The 23735-nt window shown below is 53.8% G+C and overlaps 1 protein-coding gene across 4 annotated transcripts; it reads right to left on the bottom strand.

The window, feature by feature from the left end:
• Nucleotides 1-992: 992 nt before the first annotated feature.
• Nucleotides 993-23621, bottom strand: NARF (nuclear prelamin A recognition factor). 4 transcript variants are annotated; one of them, XM_042915340.1, is made up of 12 exons: nucleotides 23239-23621; nucleotides 16934-17014; nucleotides 14787-14930; nucleotides 11790-11922; nucleotides 9635-9769; nucleotides 7399-7517; nucleotides 6021-6150; nucleotides 4991-5054; nucleotides 4140-4277; nucleotides 3716-3873; nucleotides 2221-2464; nucleotides 993-1943 (listed from the first exon to the last, which is right to left on the bottom strand). In XM_042915340.1, the coding sequence occupies exons 1-11, from the start codon at nucleotides 23287-23289 to the stop codon at nucleotides 2223-2225; spliced, it is 1395 nt and encodes a 464-aa protein (XP_042771274.1). In that variant the 5' UTR covers nucleotides 23290-23621; the 3' UTR covers nucleotides 993-1943; nucleotides 2221-2222. The 4 variants fall into 4 exon arrangements, with proteins under 4 accessions (XP_042771274.1, XP_042771272.1, XP_042771271.1 ...); XM_042915338.1 differs by having other exon boundaries at nucleotides 993-1743; nucleotides 23239-23620; XM_042915337.1 differs by having other exon boundaries at nucleotides 993-2464.
• Nucleotides 23622-23735: the final 114 nt, after the last annotated feature.

The raw sequence follows: 23735 nt of genomic DNA, 5'->3' as shown, positions 1-23735 counted from the left end.
AGAGAACACCATCAGGTCCGCAGCACAGGGGCCGGCACACAGGCAGTGCCCCTGCTCCACGCCCTAGGCCAGCATCAAACTGATGGTGTAGACAATGGCTGAGTTCCGATCCGCAGTCCAGCAGAGTTGAGGAAGAAAAACCAGGGTCTACAACGGCTGGGACTGGCCCACGGGCCAAGGCCAGGCGGAAGTGCAATGGAAAAATCTGGGCTCTGCAGGGCACTGGAGAGCAGAGCTATTCAAGACGGCCACCATGTATACAAAGCTGCCGGACACGGTCATGGTCCACAGGAGGTGCTAGCAGCACCACGGCTCCAGTGACAGCATTCTGTAGAGCGGGTCCTGGGTGCAACGTGAATCTGGACTTACTCTGCCCTCCTCCTCATGGTGGGCACCACTGCCCACCAGACACACTGTGCACCAGCCCAGCTTGACTGTGGGGCCTCCCCCTCTTCTCTGCACGTAGGGCTGGAGTTAGGACAAAGGTGGCCATAACCCCAAGATGTGCTGCAGATGAGACCCCACACCTCGTGTGATCACACCTGGTCTGTCATCCTGGGCCCTGGCCACTGGGGGGCTTTGCTGCAGCTGGAAGAGACTGCTTTTGAAAAAAAAAAGTTTTTAATGTTTACCTATTTTTGAGAGAGAGAGAGAGACAGAGTGTGAGTGAGGAGGGGCAGAAAAGAGGGAGACACAGAATCTGGAGCGGGCTCCAGGCTCCGAGCTGTCAGCACAGAGCCCAACGTGGGGCTCGATCTCATGAACCGTGAGATCATGACCTGAGCCGAAGTCAGATGCTTAACCGACTGAGCCACCCAGGCGCCCCTGGAAGAGACCGCTTTTGAAGCGAGAGGAGCAGCCCCCACACCTGACTCGTGGCTTTCTACGCCCCGAGAGCAAGGACAGCGCTCCTACTCTGGGCCATGGTGAGGCGAGGGGGCACGCGGCCCAGCGGGAAGGGGCATCTTCTCGACACACTCTCCACACTCAGACACATTCAACTGTTTATTCCGCAGTCAGCTACCATGGAGGATGACACCGGTCGTGACCAGATGGAAAGGAAAAATGTACGATTTCACGCCCTAGCCGGCTATCAAGCCGGACAGGATACGGAACACGATGAAGGAAATGGAGCCCACCAGGGCGTGACGGCACGGAGGACTCAAGAGGATCAACCTCACTCGTGTTTACCAAATCCAAGTGCTTCGAAAAACCAAAATCAGGCCACTCGCAGATGTCTTTCTTTTGGAGGACGAGCCCAGATGTGGAGCGCCACGGTTCTGGAGGTTTCTGGCTGCTTGCTAGCCCTTGTTTGTATTGCGGGGAAACCACGTTCTATCCCTTCTTTAAGGCGCTCACAGGAGCGGCGCGGGCCGCAGGATGACAGTCACTCAAACAGCAAAGGTCGGGGGAGGCTGTCCCCTGCTAACCCCGCTGGGGAGGGACTGAGGCGAAAGCCTCCCGATCACACACCCTGGCCCGAGCGGGGCAGCCAGTCTGTCCTCCGTCCTTCCGTCCCCCTTGCCAGGCCTCCCCGACCTCGAGGGGAGTTCTCCTTAAAGGCTGAATGTAAAAGTGCAAGTCTGGGGCCCCCTGGTTAGAGGTCTGGTCCCAGGAGGCAGTTGCTACCGCTCTCTGACAACTGCAGCGGCGAGGAACGTGGCCCACTGCTACCAGAAAATCCGGAAATCCAGCTCTGTACACGAGCCCCCCGATTCCGAAAGGATGCAGTTTGTTCACGTTCTGGCAAAAATGTTTTCAGGAGTAACGTAAGTGGGTAAAGAGCGAGCCAAGTCGGGCAGACCGGGGACCGTGGCTCCACCACCCCCGCAGCCTGCCCGCCTCTCATCTGTTTTCCACGTCACATCGCTCTGAGGCACATGAATCTGAACTTCTGGGGTCTTAGCTCTTCGCAGGACACTTTTTAGATTTTTTTTTTAAGCCTAAAAGATAGTAGTCTGTCTCTATTTTTGTTCTTTGGGATATTTTTCGGTCTTAAGATAAAAGGGTACTGGAATAGGGGCAATCCTTCTCTCTTGTTAAAATATGCCAGTTGAACACACGTTACAAAGATAGCACCACGTCAAACCGAGTGAGGGAGCCGCCTACACACGGGGAGAGAGCTCCGGAAAGCACAGTAATGACTGAGAAGCGGAGCGGTTCTCCTCCAGCGTCTCCCTCCCTGGGCGGTGGTGGGGCCCGCTTCCCAGCCTTGCCCACCTTCACCACTTGATGTCTCGGCTGGCGGCAGGGAGCCCCGGGCCCCGGTACACGGTGTGCAGGGCCTCCCGGACCCTGGGGGAGTCGGCCCCGTCCAGCCACTCCCGGTACAGCTCCTGCACGTGGGCGCTGGTCTCGGGGGGCCGCACGGGGACGTCCGCGTACTTGCCCTCCATCTGCCGCAGCAGCGCCTTGTCTGCGCGCCCATCCTCCGCCTGGGCTTGGCCCCTGCCGTTCAAACACCCTGGAAGACAAGCAGGGAGCCTATGCTTTTTCTCCTCTGCGTCGAAGGGAGTGGCTCCGGGGCAGAGGAGAAACGACACCGCGTGCGGCGTCCCGTGGCCAGAGTCTGGAGCTGGACTCGACGTGCGGCCCCCAGCTCCCAAGGACAGCAGCTTACAGGCTCACAGCCCCGGATGCTTCCTAGTCTTACCTACTTATGCTCTCCAGGAAACAGTTTTTACCTAAAACCGAATAGCCTGCCAACCTTTAGAATCGGAGGGCTGTACATGCAAATCCGGACCTCTGGTTTCTCCTGAAACTCATCAGAACCAGAAGAGCACGAAAACCGCTAACGGGCAGTCACGCCGCTGCTGTCTCGTAAAGCCTCTGGGTGCTGGTCACCACCCCCCCCCCCCCCCGGGCGGCACTGGGGAGGGGACGGGAACCCGGGAGCCCACACAGGAGCCTACCCGCCCAAGTACCGCAGCCGGGATGAAGGGCGTGCCTCTCACGTAGGCGTGTTGCTTACCTCCAAATGTGTTAGATGATGTCACGATTTATAGGATGACATTCATGGAAAAGAACTTGGAGCAAACTTCCACCCTGGTCGAGTCCCCTTCCGCCTTCCCTTGGCAGCACCCAGCAGCTGCACTTTTGACCCCAAATCCTGAAGACGCTCAGTGGCGGCGGAGGACCCTGCCCGCTCTCCCAGGGTCTGCTCCTCTCCTCAGACCCCCGGCCCCCGCCCCCGCCCCCCTGCCTCCTCACCTGCACCCGCACCCGTCTGCTCCCCGGCGCCCCCACATGGCCTCCCCAGACACTGGCGGGTTTTCACTAGCGCCCCGGCCGTGCCTCCTCTCGGCAGGCAGGTTCCAATCTCGTGGGCCCTCCCCACTCGGGGCACGAGTGGTCCCACTGCCACCCGGAGGCCACAGGATCCTCTCCCCCGACACCCACACCCACTGCACCAGCAAGTCCGTGGCCTCTGCTGTGGGAAGCCGCCCCGGCCCCTCTGGTTGGCCTCTGTTTCTCTGTCCCTCAGGTGGGGCCTAGCCACAGGTGGGGCCTCTGGAACTGAGAGCAGGCCCTCACCTGGTGCCACCGCAGGTGCAGCTCTTCTCTGGGACTATGTCCCAGGGCTTTTCTAAGGGGACACCTGGCTTTTCTGCTCTGTGGTGAGAGGAGGACAGGGACCACTGTGTCAACCACCAGGGCGGCACCCACGAGGTGTCAGAGTTGGGCGAGGCCTGCGGGCGGAGCCCCCGTGCCTTACCCCCGGCGCAGGCGAGCACCTCCACAAAGTGGTACGGGAACCTGCCCTTCTTCAATTTCAGAACCACATTCTGGATGTTTCGAAAGCCATACGCAGCAGCAAAGCGTAACAGAACCTCCCCGTTCTTTTCAAGGGTGACCTCCTGGAAGTCTTTGTTCCTGTAAGGTGAACAAAATGGGTTTTCATCTACAGAGTCCTTCCTCTGTAGCTCGACAATTGTTTTCAAATCTAAGTTGGAAACGTTAGCAAAATGAAAAGTCTGCGAACGAAAACAAAGAAGGCTTTTTGATCTTGGCTGTTCTGAACCCTATACCTAGGACAGCCCCCACCCCAACTCACACACACACGCACACACACACACACACAGGCCTGGCTGGCTTTGGGCAGTTTGCCCTGGACAGCAGCGCTGACCACACAGGCAGACCTCAGGGTGCGGTAGGTGACCTCCCCCACGTCCTCGTCAAACAGCTGCTTGGCGGCGTGTCTGAAGACGTGCGCCAGGTACCCGTCGGAGCTCGCTCCATCATGGCGCCTCACCTCCTCCTCCTTCAGGCCTCCGAACCTTCCCAGGGAGGAAAGAGCAACAGCAAGATTAAGTCAGATGTCCAAAGTCTTACGATCCCCGTGAAGAGAGAAACCCCTCACAGATATTTATACTCTGGGGCCACAAACTCACGTTCCTGAGTTTTAACGATCGGACAAAGCAGCAGGCAGAGCCCCACTTGGTGCGCCCACATCAGGCACGTTCCCCTGGAACCCTGACACTTGGAGATAGAGCTGGGAATCTCTGGGCCACTCGGAAGCGTGTGCACGTACCCAGCGGGGACAGGCGACAGGCACCGGCTCTGGCCACGGGCACTGCAGCCAGCTGACTAAACTCAGGACGACCTCAGGACGACCGTCCACGAAAGGGCCTCGCCGGCTAAACAGCCCACACTCGCCCTGCGTGGAGCCCAAGGGAGCCACTCTTCCCAGGAGGTGACCCAGCCTCGGGCAGGTCCCGATGCTCAATGTCGGGAACACACGAAGTTCAGAAATGGAGGGTGCTGGCATGTCAGTGTCACCATGGAAACCCCCTTCCTCCAAGTGGCATCTCATACCAGGCCCGCCCACATCCCATGGAAGAGCCAGGAAGAGCGGGTTGTGGTAAGGGCCGAGCGGCAACACAGGAAGGGGAAACTCAGGTCAGGGGCCCCCACACCCTGTCCCCTGGCTGCACGTGGCCCCATACAGGAGGCTCCACCCACAAGGTGCCCCTCCCTGAAAGTCACTTACAGAGTATCGACGGCAGCGTCTTTTACCACGAGGTCGCTTTGCTCCATTATCTGAACGACTTCACCTACAGACAAAGAAGGGGCATGAGGCACCGAGGAAGCTGTCCTCAGGAGCTGTTTCCCAAATCATCTCCCCACTGGAAACCTGCTGAAGCGACCCCGGACGCCGTCATGCTCACGGAGGCAGGAACCCAGCTCTAGTGCAATGTAATCCCAAGAAAATGAAAAACTGATGAAACATGAAAGAAGAGTCCAATTCCTCCTTCTGCCCTTGGAATGAGGGATTTTGCCATCTCTCCACATTTCTGTTTCTGAAGCAGAAACTTTTTGCACACAGCCTCCTGTGGACAGATGACCAAGGCGCAGTGGCTGCCCTCACACGGTATCAGGTTGTGTGCAAAGAGATGAGCTGAGAACCAGAACTGTTCTCCTACTTCCCTCCACACAGCGGCCCCGGAAGGCTTTGTGGAAACAGCTAATGTTTACATCAGCCACCGAGGCATCACGTGCGCACGAGTGGACTCCATGTCTGAGAACGATAGTAAAACGGACTCTGCATCTCAGGAAAACCCACTATCTACCCTTCCTTGGCTGCTAGGGCTGTCCTGTCTCCCTCCCCCGGGGACCCGGGGGTTCTCGTGCTGGAGTTTCAGGTCAGGGGACCCACGCCCAGGAGTCCCTGTCCCCGAGAACTGGCCTAAAGTACACCCACGTGGGTTCAGCAGACGTAAGCCGCCCGCAGACTGCGATGTTCTGCGGAACGGTCCTGGAGGACGCCGAGGAACCACCCCCACCCCAGCACACAGGCTAGAGCAGGCCCAGGGCGCTGGAGCACCGTGGGTCCCCGCTCTGTCTCCAGGTGAAGGTTTGGTTTGTCCGCAGAGCCTCTGGGCTCACACGCGACTTTTCCGCGCTGCGTGAGCGCTGCCTCTCTCCACTTTCCTGCAGTCTGGCCCTCGGGGGGCCTGTCGTGACCTCAGAGGATGACGGGCCAGAGGCCCCAGCAGTCCCCAGCTCTGCACCCCCCTCACCTGAGGTTAGTACGCAGTCAGCACCCCGGGAGCCGTGCAAAGCTGTGGGAACGTCTTCTCGAAGGGCTTCCAGTTTCCTATCGTAGCAAGGGGCCACGATAACATGGAAAATCTTGTCTGGGGACAGGTTCTGGGGAGAAAGAGCAAACCCAGGTTGGGGCTGTGGGAAGCGAGGAGGGCAGATGTGTGCCAGTGCCCACAACACCCCCCGGGGCCTTCCTCGGACCCAAGTTCCGACCTGTGCCCGCCTCCCAGCTGTACGGGGAGACCGTGCCCTGCAGACCCGGGCGGATTCACCCAGAGCCTATAAGGCCGATGGCCTGGAGATGCCAGGGAAGAGCTGTAAAGCTGAACCCGTTTCCCCTGAAACCTCTGCATACAGTGACCAAACATGGTTAAGAGTAAGCCACACGGATGGTTGCTCGACGCCTGGCTGGTTTGCCTTTGGACCTTCTGGAAACTTCCCAAGTGACACCTATCGGAGCTGCCCCTCTGGTGCCTACGGCTGAGCTGGAGTTGGTAGCCACGCCAGGAGCTGGCACAGTTGCTGAGTGACCTTTGTGGAGAGGCCTCGGTGGAAACACCTTACTCGGGGCAGTCTGAGGAGGGTGCCGGCCGGACCTCAGCAGGCCCACAGGACCAGGAAACTCCTGGACTCCCCCAAGCAGTGGGGCTGGGGCAGTCCCACAGTTCATTTTTCTGTCCCCAAAGTGAACACGTACACACTGACATCACATTTATGATTCACAAGCTGTGGTGATGTTATGAGCAAAGGAATGAAAAGGGAACATTCCCACTGCTAAATTAACGAGGATGCCAGAACTGTGTGGCTTCTTGAAACTGGCTGTGGGTCTGGGGGATTCCTCCAGTTCCTGCAGGGCCAGACCTTGATGGTTCCCTGGAGAGATGTCTAATCTGACTGAGGAGGACTGTGGGGGCTCTGGCAGCCGGAGAGCAGGCCACGGGAGGGGCCACATCGTGGATGGCATGAGAGTGTCAGGGACCTCCGGAAGGACCCAGGCCTGGCCTCCACTAGGCTCCCAAGGCGGCCCTGGATGGCATGCGGGGGGTCTGCGTGGGGAGGGACAGCACAGGGGCCAGCTGACGATGGGGCACCGTCCATGGTGGGGGAGCCGGGGCAGGCGAGGGATGTGGAACGGCCTTCAGGGGCCTGGCTGGGAGATTTCCCGTCACGTGAAGGCAGATGCAGCCAAGAGGTCAGACACTAGCTGCTCGCTGTGGTGACAGGCCAGGGACTCCCTCAGCAGGACGGCAGCATTTCCACTCGGTCCGGGTCTGACACCACCCTGGTCGTGCGTGGTGGAACATTCCCTATCTCCTGGCCCACGTGCTGCCCTCTGGGAGGAGGCTGGCTTACCTGCCGTCTAGCGAAGTAATCCTTCACCAGGGAGCCCATGATCTGTTGGGGAGACTTAGCGGTGCAGAGGTGGGGGGTGACAGGGTGGCCCAGCACCCGCTCGGCATATCGGACCCAGCCTGGGGAGAGAACGGGTCCCCTGTCAGCTGCTCACAGTGGCTTCCTCCTGCTTTCTGTCACACACGAGGAATTCAGCGCTCCCAGGCCCTGTCACTTGGGGTAAAGCCAGACACCTCTCCTGACCCTAGGAGCTGGTGGCGGATCCCCCCCAGGAGCTGGTGGCGGATCCCCCCCAGGAGCTGGTGGCAGATCCCCCGCCAAGCTGCTTTTCCTCAGCAGCTTGGGCCACGCAGACCCCAGCTGCATTCGCCCCGGACGGGAAGACGCCCCTGCCGGCTCGCCAGAGAGGACGGAGTGGAAGGAAGTGAAAGCTGGTACAGGGGGTCCCCCAAAAGAGGAGGAGCACAAGCTTAGAGGAGCAGGCACGCGGCAGCGTCCCGGGGGGACAGGGCCCCTCTCCTCCGTGCCGGCCACAACACCGTCCTCGCAGCCGGCAGCCATGTTCAGATGCTGCATCGGCCACAAAGCCACCGGCGCCACTCACCTATCAGAAGTTAACGACCAACTGCTCACTTAGGGCGAGGACCACAGGAGGATTTCACGCCCCAGTGACAGCAAGAGACAGCACACTTGCTCTCCACCTACTACGTGCCCAGCACGGTACAAGCATTTCCTGAGTGGCTGACGGCCACTGTGCCCTCTGGGGTCACCCCTGCTATGGTTTCCAGGGGTGACAGGAGTCAGAGAGATCAGTGAACTACAAGGCCAGAAGCCTGGTGAGAGGCCTGCTGACCCCGAGCTGGGCGTGCGCACCACGGCACACGGGGGAGCACAGAAGCCTGGCGGTAAAGCTGCTCGTCAGACCCTGGGGACAGCCAGCCACTGTCCTGTGACCGCCCCCGGTAGGGAGAAGCGGCAGGCTCCAGTCGACACGACCATCCCGTCCGAACAAACTCAAAGCACAGCTGTCACCTCCAGGACAGGAAGTGTCTGCCGCGACCCCCAAAAGCCCCAGGAGAGGGGGCCCTGGAGGAGGGCTCTCTCATCCCGGCCTCAAACGTTAAGATGAGAAACTGCCAAACACCGTGGCACCTTCGGGGCCCCAAGGCCCTGCCCCCCGGTCTCAGTGCCCAGGCCAGCAGCTCGAGACACGGCTCCCAGGCAGGTGGCACCTCTGGGCTGCGGGCAGGCTGCTGTGTGCTGGCCCTGGGCGCCCCACAACATCAGGCAGGACACCAGGAGGTAAGGGGCAGGGCCCACGGAGGACACCCGGCCTTGGGTGAAGACGGCTGAGCAGGGACAGAGAGGAGGAACCAGGGTCCCAGGCCCCACGGCTCCCTGCGTCTGAAACCAGACAGGCTAGCTTTTCCTGAGGGTTCCCTTCATCTCCCCCCGGAGACAGAGAGGCTGCCGCCGGCTTCACAGCAGCACAGGTGTGACAACGCGCTACCCGGATGCTGGCACTTTCCTCGTCAGACCACGGACGGGAGGGGACGAGGGGAGGTGCTTGGAGAAGTGGCCTGCAGATACGCGGCTGGGTGCCGGGCAAAGGTACACCCAACAGGAGGCGTTCTGTCAGGCTGTGGGCGGCAAGGGTACCCCAGGACCGGGGAGCCCTGTGAGCCAGCACGGGACTGCCCCCGGCCCCGATTCCATCTGCCAGGTCCTGTCACCTCACCTTGACATTGCTTCAATTCCCTCACCTTGTCACAGGGAAGCAAAAATGACAATGCCAATCGTAGAAAAGGGATAGGTTTGAACCGAAGCTCACCTCCTCTCCCTGAATTTGAGAGAGGGTATGGAGCTGAACAACTCATAGTCCTGACACGTTTAGGTAGAAGAACTCCAGAAGGAAAGTGCATCATTATCTAGGAAGAACATTCCAGAAGCTCCAAACCTACATGTGAACAGACTTGAACAGCTTGAAACCCTGAACACAGCAAGTATCAGGCCAGATCGGGGGTGGGGGCCGGTCTGCGTCAGTCAGTGGCTCAGTGAGAGGGGGCTCGGGCGGATGTGCAGGGGACCCGCGGGCACTTCACTCCCTCCTGACCCAAAAGCCCAGGGGGCCTGGGACCTCTGACCTCACCCACCTCCTCTCCTGCCCCCAAGGCAGACCCATGAGAAACGCTGCCTCAGGCCCACGGAGGCACAGCAGCGGGCTCTGGACGCTCACCGGGACAGGCGGAGGTGAGCATGGGCAACGCAGGCTCCTCCTCGCTGTGCTGGCGGAAGCGACGCACAAATTCCTTCTGACTCTCCAGCACGCTGAAATCCGCGGCTATCGTTGTGTCAAAGACATAGTGCACCCCTGCAAGAACGAGGGGAGCATTTAGCTTCTCTTGACCTGCAAGAGTCCGGAGACTCGAAGATGAGACTCAAAGGACAGACTCCATGGCACCCCTGCACGATCTCCCTCACTCTCGCCTCACAAACCGCAGAAGCCCAGGACTGTGCTTTAACTTTTCCTTGAAACAATAAACATGCGTCGCTTTTCACAATAACATACAAGTATTTTCTCTCTGGCTTCTTGTTCTCTCTACATCTACATAAACACTTCATGGTAGCCCATAAAAGTAATGGAATATTGCAAGATACCAGCACCACTCTCTTCCAATCAGTGGCTAAATTTCAGTCTGTGATGATCCTTGATGTCTTGAAAATAAATGAGTAGGTTGGCAGCTCATACCTTTTTGATGGCTGCAATTGTTATGATTTGTAACCATCTATCTTTTTTCAGCTATCTTTTTAAAATAAATTTTCTTAATATTGGCTCGTAAGGATGATACATTTTTAATAATTACAATAAAGTTAAAATAACTTTAATATCTGCAGCTAGTCTAAATCTTAAAAGCAAAGTTATTCCTAAAAAGAAACATTATAAAGATAAGCATCATCTTATCATTTAAAGTATTACCTTAAATCAGTTTCGCTACAAATATATTTTATTAACGTATAATGCCCATTATTTTCTTTCAAAAAATTCTCCCGCAAGTGGAGCCGGGGTAGCTTAATCAGTTGAACGTCCGACTTTGGCTCAGGTCATGATCTTGAGGTTTGTGGGTTTGAGCCCCGCATTGGGCTGTGTGCCAAGAGTTCAGAGCCTGAAGCCTGCTTCAGAGTCTGTGTCTCCCTCTCTCCCTGTCCTCCCCCCCTCACACTCTGTCTCTCTCTCTGTCAAAATAAGTTTTAAAAATTCCCTCACAAGCAGTGGTGCCTGGGTGGCTGTCGGTTAAGCATCCGACTCTGGATGTCAGCTCAGGTCATGATCTTGTGGTCCGTAAGATGGAGTTCTGTGTCGGCCTCTGTGCTAACAACACGAAGCCGGCTTGGGGTTCTCTCTCTCCCCTCCCTCCTCTGCCTCCCTTGCTCCAGCTCTAAACCTCTTTGTCAAAATAAATAAATAAACTTAAAAAAAAAAAAGTTTCCTCCCAAAATAGGGCCTTTCCCCATGAGAAGAGAGCTCTGGCCTTCGGTAAGGCCGAGCTGACCTGAGGCGTTCTCAGATCACGCGTGTGAAGGGGTAGCTAAATCCGTGCTCGCAGCTGTGGCCCCACTGGGAGCAGGCAGTGTGCGGGGAACCCACTCCACGCCCAGCGCTCCGAGGAGGCGGCCGTCTTTATTCTGAGCGTCACCTTATTCTATTAGGAATCCCCCGTGTGCTTGGTCTCTAAAAACCACTGCAGAAAAACAAACTCGTGTTGGCAAACGGCCCCAGCTGTCCTCTCCTGAGCCCACCTGGCGGTGGTGTGCACGAGGGCACACGGGGCGGCAGATGCTCTGTGCATGGTGGCGTGGGGGGCTGGGGTTGGGCAGCTCTGGTCCGACGACAGCGGGTGACACAGGAGCCTTCTTACCGCCATTTTGCACAGTGCCATTCTAGCTCATTCACATCCGAGCTCCGAACCGTGTCTGAAAGGGACCACCTTCCTGTTTTGTGCACAGGACACAGCCCATTCCCTCACTGCTCTGCTCTTCAGAGCACATCCTGGGAACTCAGATGCCAGTCATCTTGCAGGAACGAGGCTCTACGAAACGCCTTCCGTGGGCCCCGGGAGCCGGGACGAGACTACACTCCTCGGCAAGTGCAGGAACCTCCAGCGTGTCCCCGGCCACCCCTTCCCCTCCATCCCTTGCCACTCCCGGAGGCCGGGCCACACCTGTCTGCACAGCAAGGGGTAAGGGACACCTGCGGGGTCTCCTCTTACATTCCTCAAGGTGCTCATGGAAGTCCTCGTCTACGCTGCGCCCCTGCAAGCTGAACTCTGGAGATACAAAGGGCAGCCATAAACTGGCATCCTCGACGCACAAACAACATCAAGGAGCCTCACCAAGACTTTTGAGGAAGCCGCAGAGTCTTCTGGATGCATCAGTCACACTGAGGCGGAATTTGGCAGCAAAGTAAGGCAGAGACTGAGGACACACCGACACCACCAGCACCTTGTGCTGTGAGGTATCACATTTCTGGAAGAAACAGAGTAGAGTGTCATTCATGGGGGGAGTGCGGAAAGTAACGTAAGACATTATAATAAAAAGGTCAGAAGAGACAGAATGTCATAGATGTTCTGCGGAAAGCCTCCTAAATATACAAGCACTAGCAAGTATAATTAAGGACATGGAAAAAGTGAGGACTAAAGAGTATGACGTCCTGAGACACCTGGGTGGCTCAGTCAGTCGGGCGCCTGACTCTTGATTTTGGCTCAGGTCATGAGCTCACGGTCGTGAGATCAAGCCCCCTGTGGGGCTCTGCGCCGAACGTGGAGCCTGCTAGAGAGCCTCTCTCCCTCTGCCCCCTTTCCCCTGCTCACGCTTTCTCTCTAATTAAAAAAAAAAAGTACATCCTAAGAGATTTTGTCAATTTGATTTTTTAATGTTTGTTTATTTTTTTGAGAGAGAGAGAGAGAGAGAGACCCAAGAAGTCTCTGTGCTGTCCCACAAACTGTAAGCTCGTGACCTGAGCTGAAATCAAGAGTCAGATGTTTAACTGACTGAGCCACCCAGGCGCCCCTGCCAATGATAACCTTCACATCTTCTGACCTACACAGCTCTGATTTCTTTTTCTGATTGTATTGTCTAGGTCCTTTAAACTCAACCTCCGATAACAGTGGTGATAAATGGTACTAACATCTCGATTCAGACCTCGGTGGAAATGCTCATAAAGATGTACTATTAAGTAGAGGTTTGCGGAATTTCTGGTAGATACCCATAGGCGTCAGCATTTCAGTTGCAGCAAATGGGTACGCAACTCACTGGAATAAATAACAAGGAAATGGCTGTTTTGTGAAACTGGGCTGGTGAGCCAGCCACTCGAGTTGTGGTCAGGGACACGGCAGTTTGTTGAGTTTGAGCCCTGCCTCAGGCTCTGTGCTGACAGTGTGGAGCCTGCTTGGGTTTCTCTCTCTCTCTCTCTCTCTCTCTCTCTCTCTCTCTCTGCCCCTCCCCTGCTCATGCTGTCTGCCTCTCTCAAAATAAACTTAAAAAAAAAAGTTATCACTGGCAGACAACACACCTACAAAACTGGAAGTAACCTAGGAAACTAGGAGAATATCAAGCTTACAAAATAGCTACATACAGATGATACATGAAAACCAAAAGCTTTCCACCCCAACAAAAATCAGCATTACAGAATTTAACAGATAAGAGGCGGTATGTGTAACAAAACAACCACAGAGACCCAGCCACACCAAGAACACATTACGTTGCAGAGAACAGACAAAGATGCAACATGAACACTTGGGGGGGTCACACAGCCTAACCAGAGGCACAAACCACGATCATGGACGAAAAGATTATTCAGTAAAATATAAACTTCCCCCTCATTAACCTATCGACTCAATGCAACTCGCGTCAAAGACCCACAGTTAATACCCAATAGTACAAGGTCAGCCAAGAGAGGAGAACACAGAACAAAGAGAAGGATGGGGTCTACCAGCAGCTGGGGCCTGTTAAAATAAAATCCAATAAACCGTACGTGCGTCTAGCAGTACAAAAGCCTTCTTATGACAACGCAAATTAAAAGCTAGCGAGGGGAGAGCGCCCTGCACAGCTCCAGAAATCCAGTGACTCAAGTGTGACGGGAGTGTGCACACACACTACGGGAGACGCTCCACCCGGGAGAAAACATCTGTGCCCTGTGAGCCGGGCCCAGGGTGCTGCGAGGGGGTTGCGGGGGAGGGGCTGGGAATGGCTGAGTCTGGACTTGTCTACACGAGGGAACGGCCCTCCAAGCTGTTCAACGCCTGGCAGCCGAGTGCAGTCTCGAACTCACAGAGCTGTGAACAGGCGGCATACAATATGGTCAATGAGCATGTTAAAGATGTTCAGCCTCATTGACGATCAAGAAAATGCAAACGGGATCTTCTAGTGATCACACTGGAAAAGCAAGGAGTTTGAGAGCAGGTGTGGTCAGCATAGCGGGACGTGGGCGTTCTCACCTATCACTTGCAGGAGCATAAAGGGAGATTCTGGCACAAAGTACCGCCACTAAAGAAGAAGAGCCCGCGGTTTTGTTCCGTGGAATGTGCCAGTGTGTGGGGGGACCAAGATGCGTCGTAAGTGAGCCGAGTCTGCTCAGTGTAATAAGACAGCTGAAGCCATCTTGCTCGGACAAGGACAAGGGTGAGCAGGCAGGGACGGGTGAGCACGGTGACGGGAGCCGACAGGGTGAGGTCTCCCGGCTCAAAGTCCATCCCGCTGCTTGCCCACAGACCTCCCAGGGAGCCCGAACGCCAGGAAGGGGACGGACAGACACCATGCTGACAACCCAACATGTTATTTCTATCTGAAACTGTGCCCCCAAAATGCTGAAGGGCGTACCCAAGAACACGCCACAGGGGTGGCAAACACAGAGAACATCGCTTGGCTCTGTCCTGGGCCACGTCAAACCTGTGTTCCTCCCGGCCTCTGCCCCGCTCAGGCACACCGCGCATTGCGAGGGGCAGACCCAGGTGTGCCTTCCAGCTCCCCTGCCTCCCTGGCCATTCCTTTCACCTGTCTTCCTGTCAGGAAAGACACTGTTCACAGCTGAGTGACACAGGTCTACAGGGCAGCTGAGGGACCACAGCACTGGCCCAGCCTGATGAGCCCATTAGACCAGAACCCCACCTCTGTGAATAGACTGGGGACCTTGCCTCGTTCCACGTCAGTGAGGGAGTGTAGCCCTGGGTGGCGATCGTTCTGGCTGGCGGCGGACTCTGGAGAGGGCAGAGTCAGGCAAGGGACACAGGGCCAGGGCCAAGACCTATGCCCTGACCCCAGCAGAGGCTTTCACGACTCACCTGCACCGGCCCCCTGGGCCGCAGCACCAGCAGGTGCCCCAGAAGCCCTACCTTATTAAGGTTCAGAACTCGAAAGAAGTCCTTGGCGTTCTGCTGGGAGACCTGGAGCCCTTCCTCTGCAGTGACACAGCTGTCACACGCCAGGCAGTCACTCAGAAATATCTTGGCATCGGCCAACTTATGGAATTCTCCCTTCTACAAAAGAAAGATGAGGTCGGTTTTGGTCTGATATTTCAGTAAAAACTCTAACATGTGCTTCTCTAGGGAGGGTGGCAGCATGAGACCAGCACAGGACATGGACCCCCTTGAACAGCCCAGAGCCAGGCCTGCAGCTCGAGGGGCTGGAGGGGCACAGAACAGGCCACAGTGACACCAGGGAGTCTCACAGATGACAATCGAGGGCGGGAGCAGGACGGCACTGTCGTGTGGTGGGAAGAAATCGCCATTCCTGTGTCTTGGGAGCTGGCCCGGACCTTCTCCTCCCTGTACCCCTTCTGTGTAGCCCCTGAGGACTCCTGCTTGGCCGGGTGAGCTCCCCATGGAAACCCGTGGCCTGGCCTCAGGTCTGAATGGGGCCCAAGACTTTGCACTTCTAACGTGCTCCCAGGTGGGGCCAGACCTGCCACTCCCAGGGTCTGGAGCACACGGCCGGTGCCCAGTAGATACTGCTGTGCTCCACCGAGAATACGGCCTCTCCGTGCCTGCAGGGGTGTCTGTGAGCACGCTCTGCACTGTGCCCAGCAGGACTTCCTCCCTGCCCGGTGCACCACCCAGTCCTTTCTGCAGGCTCTCCTGGGCCAGGTCTGGTCCTTCCCCTCCCTCTTGTCTCCTAAACATGTGCCTGTGCGGAAGACTGCCCAGCACCCCTGCTCTGCCATCAGCCTTACCTTCCAGAGCAGTGCCAGCCTCCCCACCCCCAACACCTCCCCAGCCTTCACCTCCAGCGGGGCTCTCACCCTTCTGAGCTCCAGACAGACGGCCATCCCACAGAAAGCTCAGCGTCTGTGGAACCAGAACTGCACTCTACTGCCTGTGCTGCGTCCTTTCCTGCTTTTGCCACTCCGGCGGGCCTGCCCAGGCCCCACCACCCTGTCTCCCGTATCGTTTCCTTCATTCTCCCCTGCTCTAGCCACCTTAAGCCACCTGCCCCCAAACACACATACGACCTGTCCCCTTACCCAGACGCCCTCAATGGCTTTCACTGCCCCTCCCCCAGAGCACTCTGTCCACACCTCCCTTGTGCCTGGAAAGCGCACCCCACCCCTGACCTGCTCACGTAAGGGGGTACCACCCACCGTGCTGGCAGGGCGTCCACTGAGGCCGTGTGCACACCTTATCTCTGTGTCACCACGGCCCTGGGAGGGAAGTAACTCGACTCTCCAGCTCACTGATAAGGAAACTGGGGCTCCAGGGTTTAGATGTCTGTCTGAGATGACGAGGCCAGCGGGTGGGTGTGGGAGGCACCGGGCACTCCCCGCCTCTTCCACCTTTGTGCCCTGGGTGCCGTTCTCACCCACTGCTTGCCAAACCCCACGGCCGCCGGACCACAGAGCGGTGCCAGTACAGGAGGGACGAGACCAGTTCCTGTCGGGCAGACGTCGAGACTACAGAGAACCCTGCTGCTCTTCGCCCCACGTTGCCAGCTCTCCACTAGTGAGGTCGGTACGAGGACTTGCCAAGGGAAGAGCGACCTCCCCCTACCCGGTAAACACAAACCGTCACTTCTAGCTGAGGAGGATGCAAACACTCAAGAACGGACTTAGAGAAGAAACCACTAGAAAAATAACCTTACAGGATCAGATTTGAATTATTTTATAAGTTACCTACCTAAACTCCCATTTTACAGAATGAAGCTTCTCATTACATAAAATTGGATATTCCAATACTATAACACTCCTTCTAATAAACGATTAAGGAGGACGCTTTTCTCTGTTCCTCATGCAGCTTGCTTTGGCTCGGTGTATTCTCGGAAGGCTGGCTCTCGGGCACCTCTGTCTCAAAAGGTCATGTGCCTCGGAATGACGGACCTGTGTGTGTGTGTGTGTGTGTGTGTGTGTGTGTGTGTGGCCCCGGGCAGGGCAGCACTTCAGTACCTTCTTTCCTAGAGCATGATGTGCTGGGGACAGGAGCCCTCGAAGAGGACAAAAACGGCCACAGCCGTTTACTCCAGGCGAATACAACACTGAAAAACTACTTGCCTCTCCGTTCTCCAGGGCCAGACTTGGTACGTCGACTGATGCATTCTCTTGGTCATCGGTTTTTGTTTTTTTACTACATTCCTTGAAAAGGCAAAGGAACATATAAAAGAACAACTTTTTAATTTGACTCCCTGAATTTGCAAAGATGCACATAGTCTCCCCTCCGTTAACCTCATGTGTAGAAGTTTTTTCTACAAAAATAAAAGCGACCGTACTTGTGGACACACAGAGACAGACAGACAGACAGACACACACACACACACACAAACACACACCCTCCTCTATCTGTATCTGTATCCCTTTTAGTAACTGAGAACTAGAAACAATGGGGCCTTCCATCCACAGGTAAATCAACACCGACTACCAGGACACACATCATATTTAGAACACAATGGACTAGAACTGTACGCGAAGCTCTGAAAACGCACCTGCTGTATGTTAAGTAAAAAAAAAAAAAAAAAAGTGATGGAATATTTATATGAACCAATATTTATATGAACAAACCAAAAACCCCATTCATGCACTGAATGGCTATGTATGTTCCGCTGCCTAGAAACAAGTGTGGAAAGCCATCCCAGTTACCATGGTTACGCAGGTGGAGAGGACCAGCCCAGACCTTCCTGCCTGTATAGTTTTGTTACTATAAGCATGTTAGCTGTAGAAAAGCCTCCTCAAAAACATTTTTTGATCATGGTTTCAATCATCCACATCAAGAATGGTGTTTTCCGTGACTGCCCTGAGTGGTTGCAGAGGTTGGTGTTTTGGGGGGTTTTTTAGTATTCTTTTTCTGGCTTCAAAAATACTTTGCGAGCATGGACAAGTGCACGGAAAACTAGAAAGACGAAGCATGACCCCAACTGTAACGTTAACTACAAGGCACCTGAAAACGTCACCTGACACGCAGTAGTAGCTCCAGACACCTGGCGAGGTGCAGCGCCCGGAGCTTACCAACCATCTACAGTCGCCCTCCATCCAGTTAAAACCCCAACTAGTTCTGCCAGACACGCGATCAAGGGTGCAGGTTGACGCGGACGCAGAGGCGCCCGGAGCGGCGACCCGGGGGACCGGGAGCGAGGACCGCGCAGCGGCTGGCGCTGCCCGCTCTGGGCACCGGGGCTCCCGCATGCTCGCAGACGCGGGCAGCCCCGATCCCCTGACCCCAAGCAGCCTCGACCCCGGACAGGCCGACCCTCGACTCCCTGACCCGGAGCTGCCCATCTCAGCCGGGCCGGCCCCCGACCCCAGCCCGGCCGGCCCCCGACCTCCTGACCTCGAGCAGCCGGGCCTTCCCCTGCAGCCCCCGGCCCCCCACGCCCAGACCCCAGACCCCCGACCCCGAGGAGCCCACCTTCCGCGTGCAGTGCTCACACTTCATCTGGAGCGGGGCAGGCAGGAGGCCAGGGCTCGGCCTGAGAAGAGCACCGGGAGACGCGGTCACTGACGCCCGCCACCCGCCGCCCTTTGTTGTAGTCGCCCCCGGCCGGCCCCACCCCCGGAGTCTCCTCTCGACCAATGAGAGCGCTGGGAAGGGACAGGCCTCACCACTAAACCAATAGAAGTGAGAAAAGGGCGATGCGGCTCCCTCCCGCACGGCTCCGCCTAGGCCAATGAGAGCACCGGGAAGGGGAGGGCCGGGCCCCGGAGCCAATCGGAGTGCGCGGGGGCGGGGTGCGGCGGACGCCCTGGAGGCCCGGCAAGTTCTCGCGCCCGTTTTGGCAGCGCGCGGGTCGGGGGCGGGGGCGGGGCGGACGCGCGGACCCTCTCTGTAGGAGGCAGCCCCGAATTGTCCTGGGGCGCTGGGCCGTCAGCTCGGCGCCGCCTCACGCCCGTTTCTAGGCTTCGCCGGGCCATCGCCATTGCCGCCCCGAGGCGCGTCACGTAGGCCGGTCCCGGTGGCAGTGCGCACGCGCAGGTGTGCACCACGTGGCGCCTTAGGGCGCACGAAGTTGGGTGTGAAATGAGTCCTCCGGAAGTTCTAGGCAAGTGTGTGGATGCTTGCCTTACAAATAGAGAGCAGTTACTGATTCTGGGAGTGATGACTCCACCTGCGGGGCTGAAATGAAAATGTTTAACTCTTAATAATGAAAATAAACACTTTACAAAATCAGCGTCTGCCCCTTACAGGATGATCAGAAACGAGAGGCATGCCTAGAAAACTTGAGTAGAGAATAGGAAAAGTAACTGGTGACCTTAAAAATAGAGTTGCCATTTTACCAGAAAAAATGGGTGTATTTGGGAATAACAGAGAATTGCAATTGGGACCAAGCTAGCTGTACCAAAACCATAATAGGCAAGTCTGGAAACAAAGGAGATGAGCACACTTTTATAGAGGAAAAGGGGATGTTGGCAGAGGCTATTGTAAACAGAAAGTCCAGTGGAGTAAAGTAGTGGCCTCTCAGCACCGAGCTTGACTGCTTCTCCTGGCTGGGCGGTCCTGCTGCAGTAGCTGAGTACCTGCAAGGATTCTGCGGGGTCTGCGTTGGAGACCAGCGGTCGTGGACGGAGAGCGCCCCTGCCTGGCCCCAACCCAGCCTAAAGAGGGTTTCCTTGATTCAGTTTCAGGATTTCTAGTGCTTCATACAGCTTTTCACAAATGCCTCTGTTAACTCAAGAGGTCTTTTTAAAAATTTTTTATTTATTATTTTTGAGAGAGAAAGAGACAGAGTGCAAGCGGGGAAGGGGCAGAGAGAGAGGCAGACACAGAATGGGAAGCAGGCTCCAGGCTCAGATGTCAGCACAGAGCCCCATGCTGGGCTCACACCCATGAACTGTGAGATCATGACCTGATCTCACACTGAAGTCCCACACTTAACCAACTGAGCCACCCTGGTGCCCCTAAACTCAAGAGGTCTTAAATGGCTCCCAGATTAATTCTCTGCATTACTCAAATCTAGGTCAGCAGCTCTCAGAAAACACATTCCTTCAGTTTTAAGCATGAATAACAGGGTATTTTGCGGTTGTCACTTGTATATATTTCTCATTATTTTAAAAACGTAACCATGATACCATTACCGTAATGTGTGAAAAAAGAAAATTGCAATTACTTAATTTCATCAAATATGTAGTGTCTAGGTTTCCCTAAATTGAATTTTTTTTTTCAGTTTAAATCAGGACCTAAATAAGGCCTAATATATTCATTGGTTTGAGTATTTCTTGTGTCTCTTTTTAAAAATTTTTTTGTTTTAGAATAACTTGCAGCTCACTTAGAAGTCGCAAAGACACCATGGAGAGCTCCTGGTCTAAAGGCCTGTGTGTGCGTTTGAATTTGTAGGTTCCATCCACATCCTGCTGGCCTTCTCCTTGCATATCGCTATAAAGGAATCCGGTGATTTGGCTGTAGAGCTTCCAAGAATTGCTGCCTGTGTCCTTGTGGAGTCCTTTCATATATCCTTGTTGTCTGAGTTTCCAGTAAAGAGTAGTTAGAACATTCTCATGTTTTGATCACGGGTTAAATTTGTTGGCAAGACTATTTCATGTATATTGTAATTCCTTCAGGAGTTTATACTAACCATCTTTTTTGTGATATTAATTAGCGCACATTGATGAAACTGCATGGATCCATTCATTTATTATAGCAATTTTTAACCCTACCGTTTCTTCTTCTTTAAAAAAAAATGTTTATTTATTTTGAGAGAGAGCGGGCACAAGCAGGGGAGAGGAAGAGAGAGAGGGAGAGAGAGAATACATCAGTGCAGAGCCCAGTGTGGGGCTCTATCCATGAACCATGAGATAATGACCTGAGCTGAAATCAAAAGTCAGACACTCAACAGACTGAGCCAACCAGGGGCCCCAGTTTCTTATTAATTTACTAGTGGGAATACTTTCATAATGATAAATTCCTCTCATTCACTATTTGGTTACTCTGTTGTAAAATTTATTTTTTTTATTATTAATGTTTATTTAATTTTGAGAGAGAGAGAGAGAGAGAGGGAGACTATCTGAAGCAGGCTCCAGGCTCTGAGCTGTCAGCACAGAGCCCGATGCGGGGCTTGAACTCACTAGCTGTGAGATCATGACCTGAGCTGAAGTCAGACACTCAACCGACTGAGCCACCTGGGTGGCCCACTCTGTTGTAAATTTTATAAAGAAAGGCAGGATGAATGAATCTGTCAAAAAAAAAAAAAAAATCCAAGTTCCTTTGTTAGTATCCTCTGAAAGTGAACGAAGGATTTAAAATTGATCATTATGAATTATGGATTTAAACCCTTGAAGATTTTTGATTCATATTTTTTAAATGTTTTAGTTTTGAGAGAGAGAGAGCATGAGTGGAGGAGGGGGAGAGGGAGGGTGACAGAGGATCTGAAGCAGGCTCTGTGCTGACAGCAGTGAGCCGGATGTAGGGCTTAAAACTCATCAACCTTGAGATCATGACCTGAGCCGAAGTTGGACGCTCAACTGACTGAGCCCCCCAGGTGCCTTGATTCATTTGAATTATTGTTCTTGTTGATGCTCAAATCCTTTTTTTTTTCTTGTTTTCTTTTTGGCATAGAAAATCTCTTCAGCTAGGCTCCAAAAATTTTTTAACAAGATGCTAATAGTCTGTTTGCTTTTTGATACATCTGCTTGTGCATTTCTTGCTTTAGACCTGAAATCACTCCTTTCTCCCAAAAGCCTGGTTCCTTTAGTAGGAACTGCTGTTGCATCCACACGACTCCTGAAACAGAATGCTACAGGCACCAGTGACAGTCACAACAAAGTTTATTACAATGAGAGGCAAGGCCGACCGATCGGGACCAACACTCTTGATAAGAGTGCGGCCCCGAACAGCCGGGGTACAGAGTTTTTATAACCGATCACATCGTTTTATCATCACCTGGGAACAGAACAAAGAAACAATTTCCAGATGAGTTAGAAACAGTTGCCTAATGAGGTGTTTACTTTAGACTTTCTGCCTCTAAGTTGCAACCAGTGGATCTCCTTGACCCTGCCTCTGATGCTCTTTTCTTTGAACTTTTGCTTCCTTAATTGGTGAAGCCTAATTTACAAGAGTATGAGGCGTAATTTATAAGAGTAAAGCAAGGCTGTTATCTCTTAACCTTCAATGTCAACACAAAGCTGTTATTTTTCAAGCTAAGCATTAGCCCTACACTACAATTTAACCCTTACACTGCTATTTAAAAACCACAAAATCTGTACTAGTATTGTTCATTGCTACTGCATTGGTCATCGTTTCCAGTGGACAGCATTAAGAGACATTTTTTTTTTAATTTTTAATGTTTATTTTTGAGAGAGAGAGGGAGAGGGAGAGAGATCAGGGGAGGAGCAGAGAGTGAGAGGAAGACACAGGATCCGAAGCAGGCCTGCAGATCCCGCAAAACACAACCAGGAAGAAAAGCTCTTCCTCCTGCAGTGTCTCTCCAGCACCCTCTACTGGCAAAGCTTAACACCATGCCAGAGAGCACACAAAACATAGGGGTTCAGGTCCATTTTCAGGGATCAGGCAATGAAGTTTGAGTTTAGAGCTGGTTTAATGCCTTGGTAATTGGCACAATATACAGGTTTATTCACTCAGTACCCTCTTTATGGATGTTGTATTTCCAGTCTTGCTTTTGCCAATAGTCAGGATTTTAACCAAATTGACTATCATTTGGTTACACATGTGACATTTGTAAGAGTCCAGCGCAGTCTTCATTTTTAAACACCTTATAATCTAGTAGAAAAGGTCAAATTACGCAAATAAATGTAATGCAAAGTAGAATTTCCTAGGTATCATCCCAGTTCTACCCAAATTCTGAGTAAGACCACTTCCTGTTGCAGTAAGCAGGACGAACTTAAAGGAAGTACTAACAATTCCAATCAGTCTTCAAGAAGGAAGTCCACTTCAAGAAGGAATGTGAGCTGAGGGCTCAGGTCGGCGAGGCTGCTATGCTCAGACAGAGCCCAGTTTTGCTACAGCTTAGAGGAGACGGTCTCAAAGCGCTCAAGGTGTGGTTCCTGGACCAGCGGTATTAGCAACATGTATATTTTCAGCCCCGCCCATAACTGGGCACAGGTACCAGCCATCTGTTTCAGTAAGTCTGCCAGGTGATTCCGATGCATGCTCAGGTTTGGGAACCACAGCAGAGAGTGTCTGAAGGAGACTGGTAAAGTATAAAAGTCATCTGCAAATTTTTGATCATGTGCCTATATTGGTAAACTTGTAGGGTTATGCATACTGATGTTCATATATTTCTTTATAAGGTAATATGCAGTGTTATACTATTATGCATGTTATAAAACACACCGAGAATAAATATGAAAAAAGAAAAACAGGAATACAAACTCTCCTATGGTCTTTCGGCACCCCACATATCACTTGGCCTTACCACTTTGGAGATCACTGAGGCAGGTAGACAGTGACTACACGGTGAAGACATACAGGTAGGGTCCTTTCCTCATCTGGTCAGAATTAGAAAGGCAAGTTAGGGTCCTACTCGGGTCCTCATCTGGCCGCAGTAAGGGAAGGTGGTGTTTTGGTGGAGCAGAAAGGCCACCTATGCGGGCATCACAAGGTTTTCCTGGAGAAAACAGTCTCTCTTACCACAACTCTTTTTCGCAGACATCAGGGCATGTTTATTAGCAATAGATAAACTATCATCACAAACACGTCAGTGTTTCGTTTTCCCAGCTACACTGGGAAGTTGTTTTGGGGTTAAGGATCTCTGGTTTACACCTGCCCTCCCCTACTTGCCTTGCATGGGCTGTTTAGATTTAAATTTTTAGCCTGTTGAGGGGCACCTGGGTGGCTCAGTGGGTTAAGTGTCCAACTTTGGCTCAGGTCATGATCTTCTAGCTCCTGAGTTTGTTTGTTTGTTTGTTTTAT

The sequence above is a fragment of the Panthera leo genome, chromosome E1, assembly GCF_018350215.1.
Source record: "Panthera leo isolate Ple1 chromosome E1, P.leo_Ple1_pat1.1, whole genome shotgun sequence".
NCBI classification, from domain to species: domain Eukaryota; kingdom Metazoa; phylum Chordata; class Mammalia; order Carnivora; family Felidae; genus Panthera; species Panthera leo.
This window is presented reverse-complemented; position numbering and strand designations above follow the sequence as displayed.

Bases quoted from the DNA above. Each gene is read 5' to 3' on its own strand.
- NARF (XM_042915337.1), bottom strand. From the start codon at position 23,289: ATGTCTTCACCGTGTAGTCACTGTCTACCTGCCTCAGTGATCTCCAAA. The intron at 9,770-11,789 runs GTGAGGCTCCTT...TCGTTCTTGCAG, and splicing joins CGGCTTCCTCAAAAGTCTTG to GGGTGCACTATGTCTTTGAC. The intron at 2,465-3,715 runs GTAAGGCACGGG...CTTGTCTTCCAG, and splicing joins GGTGCTCGCCTGCGCCGGGG to GGTGTTTGAACGGCAGGGGC.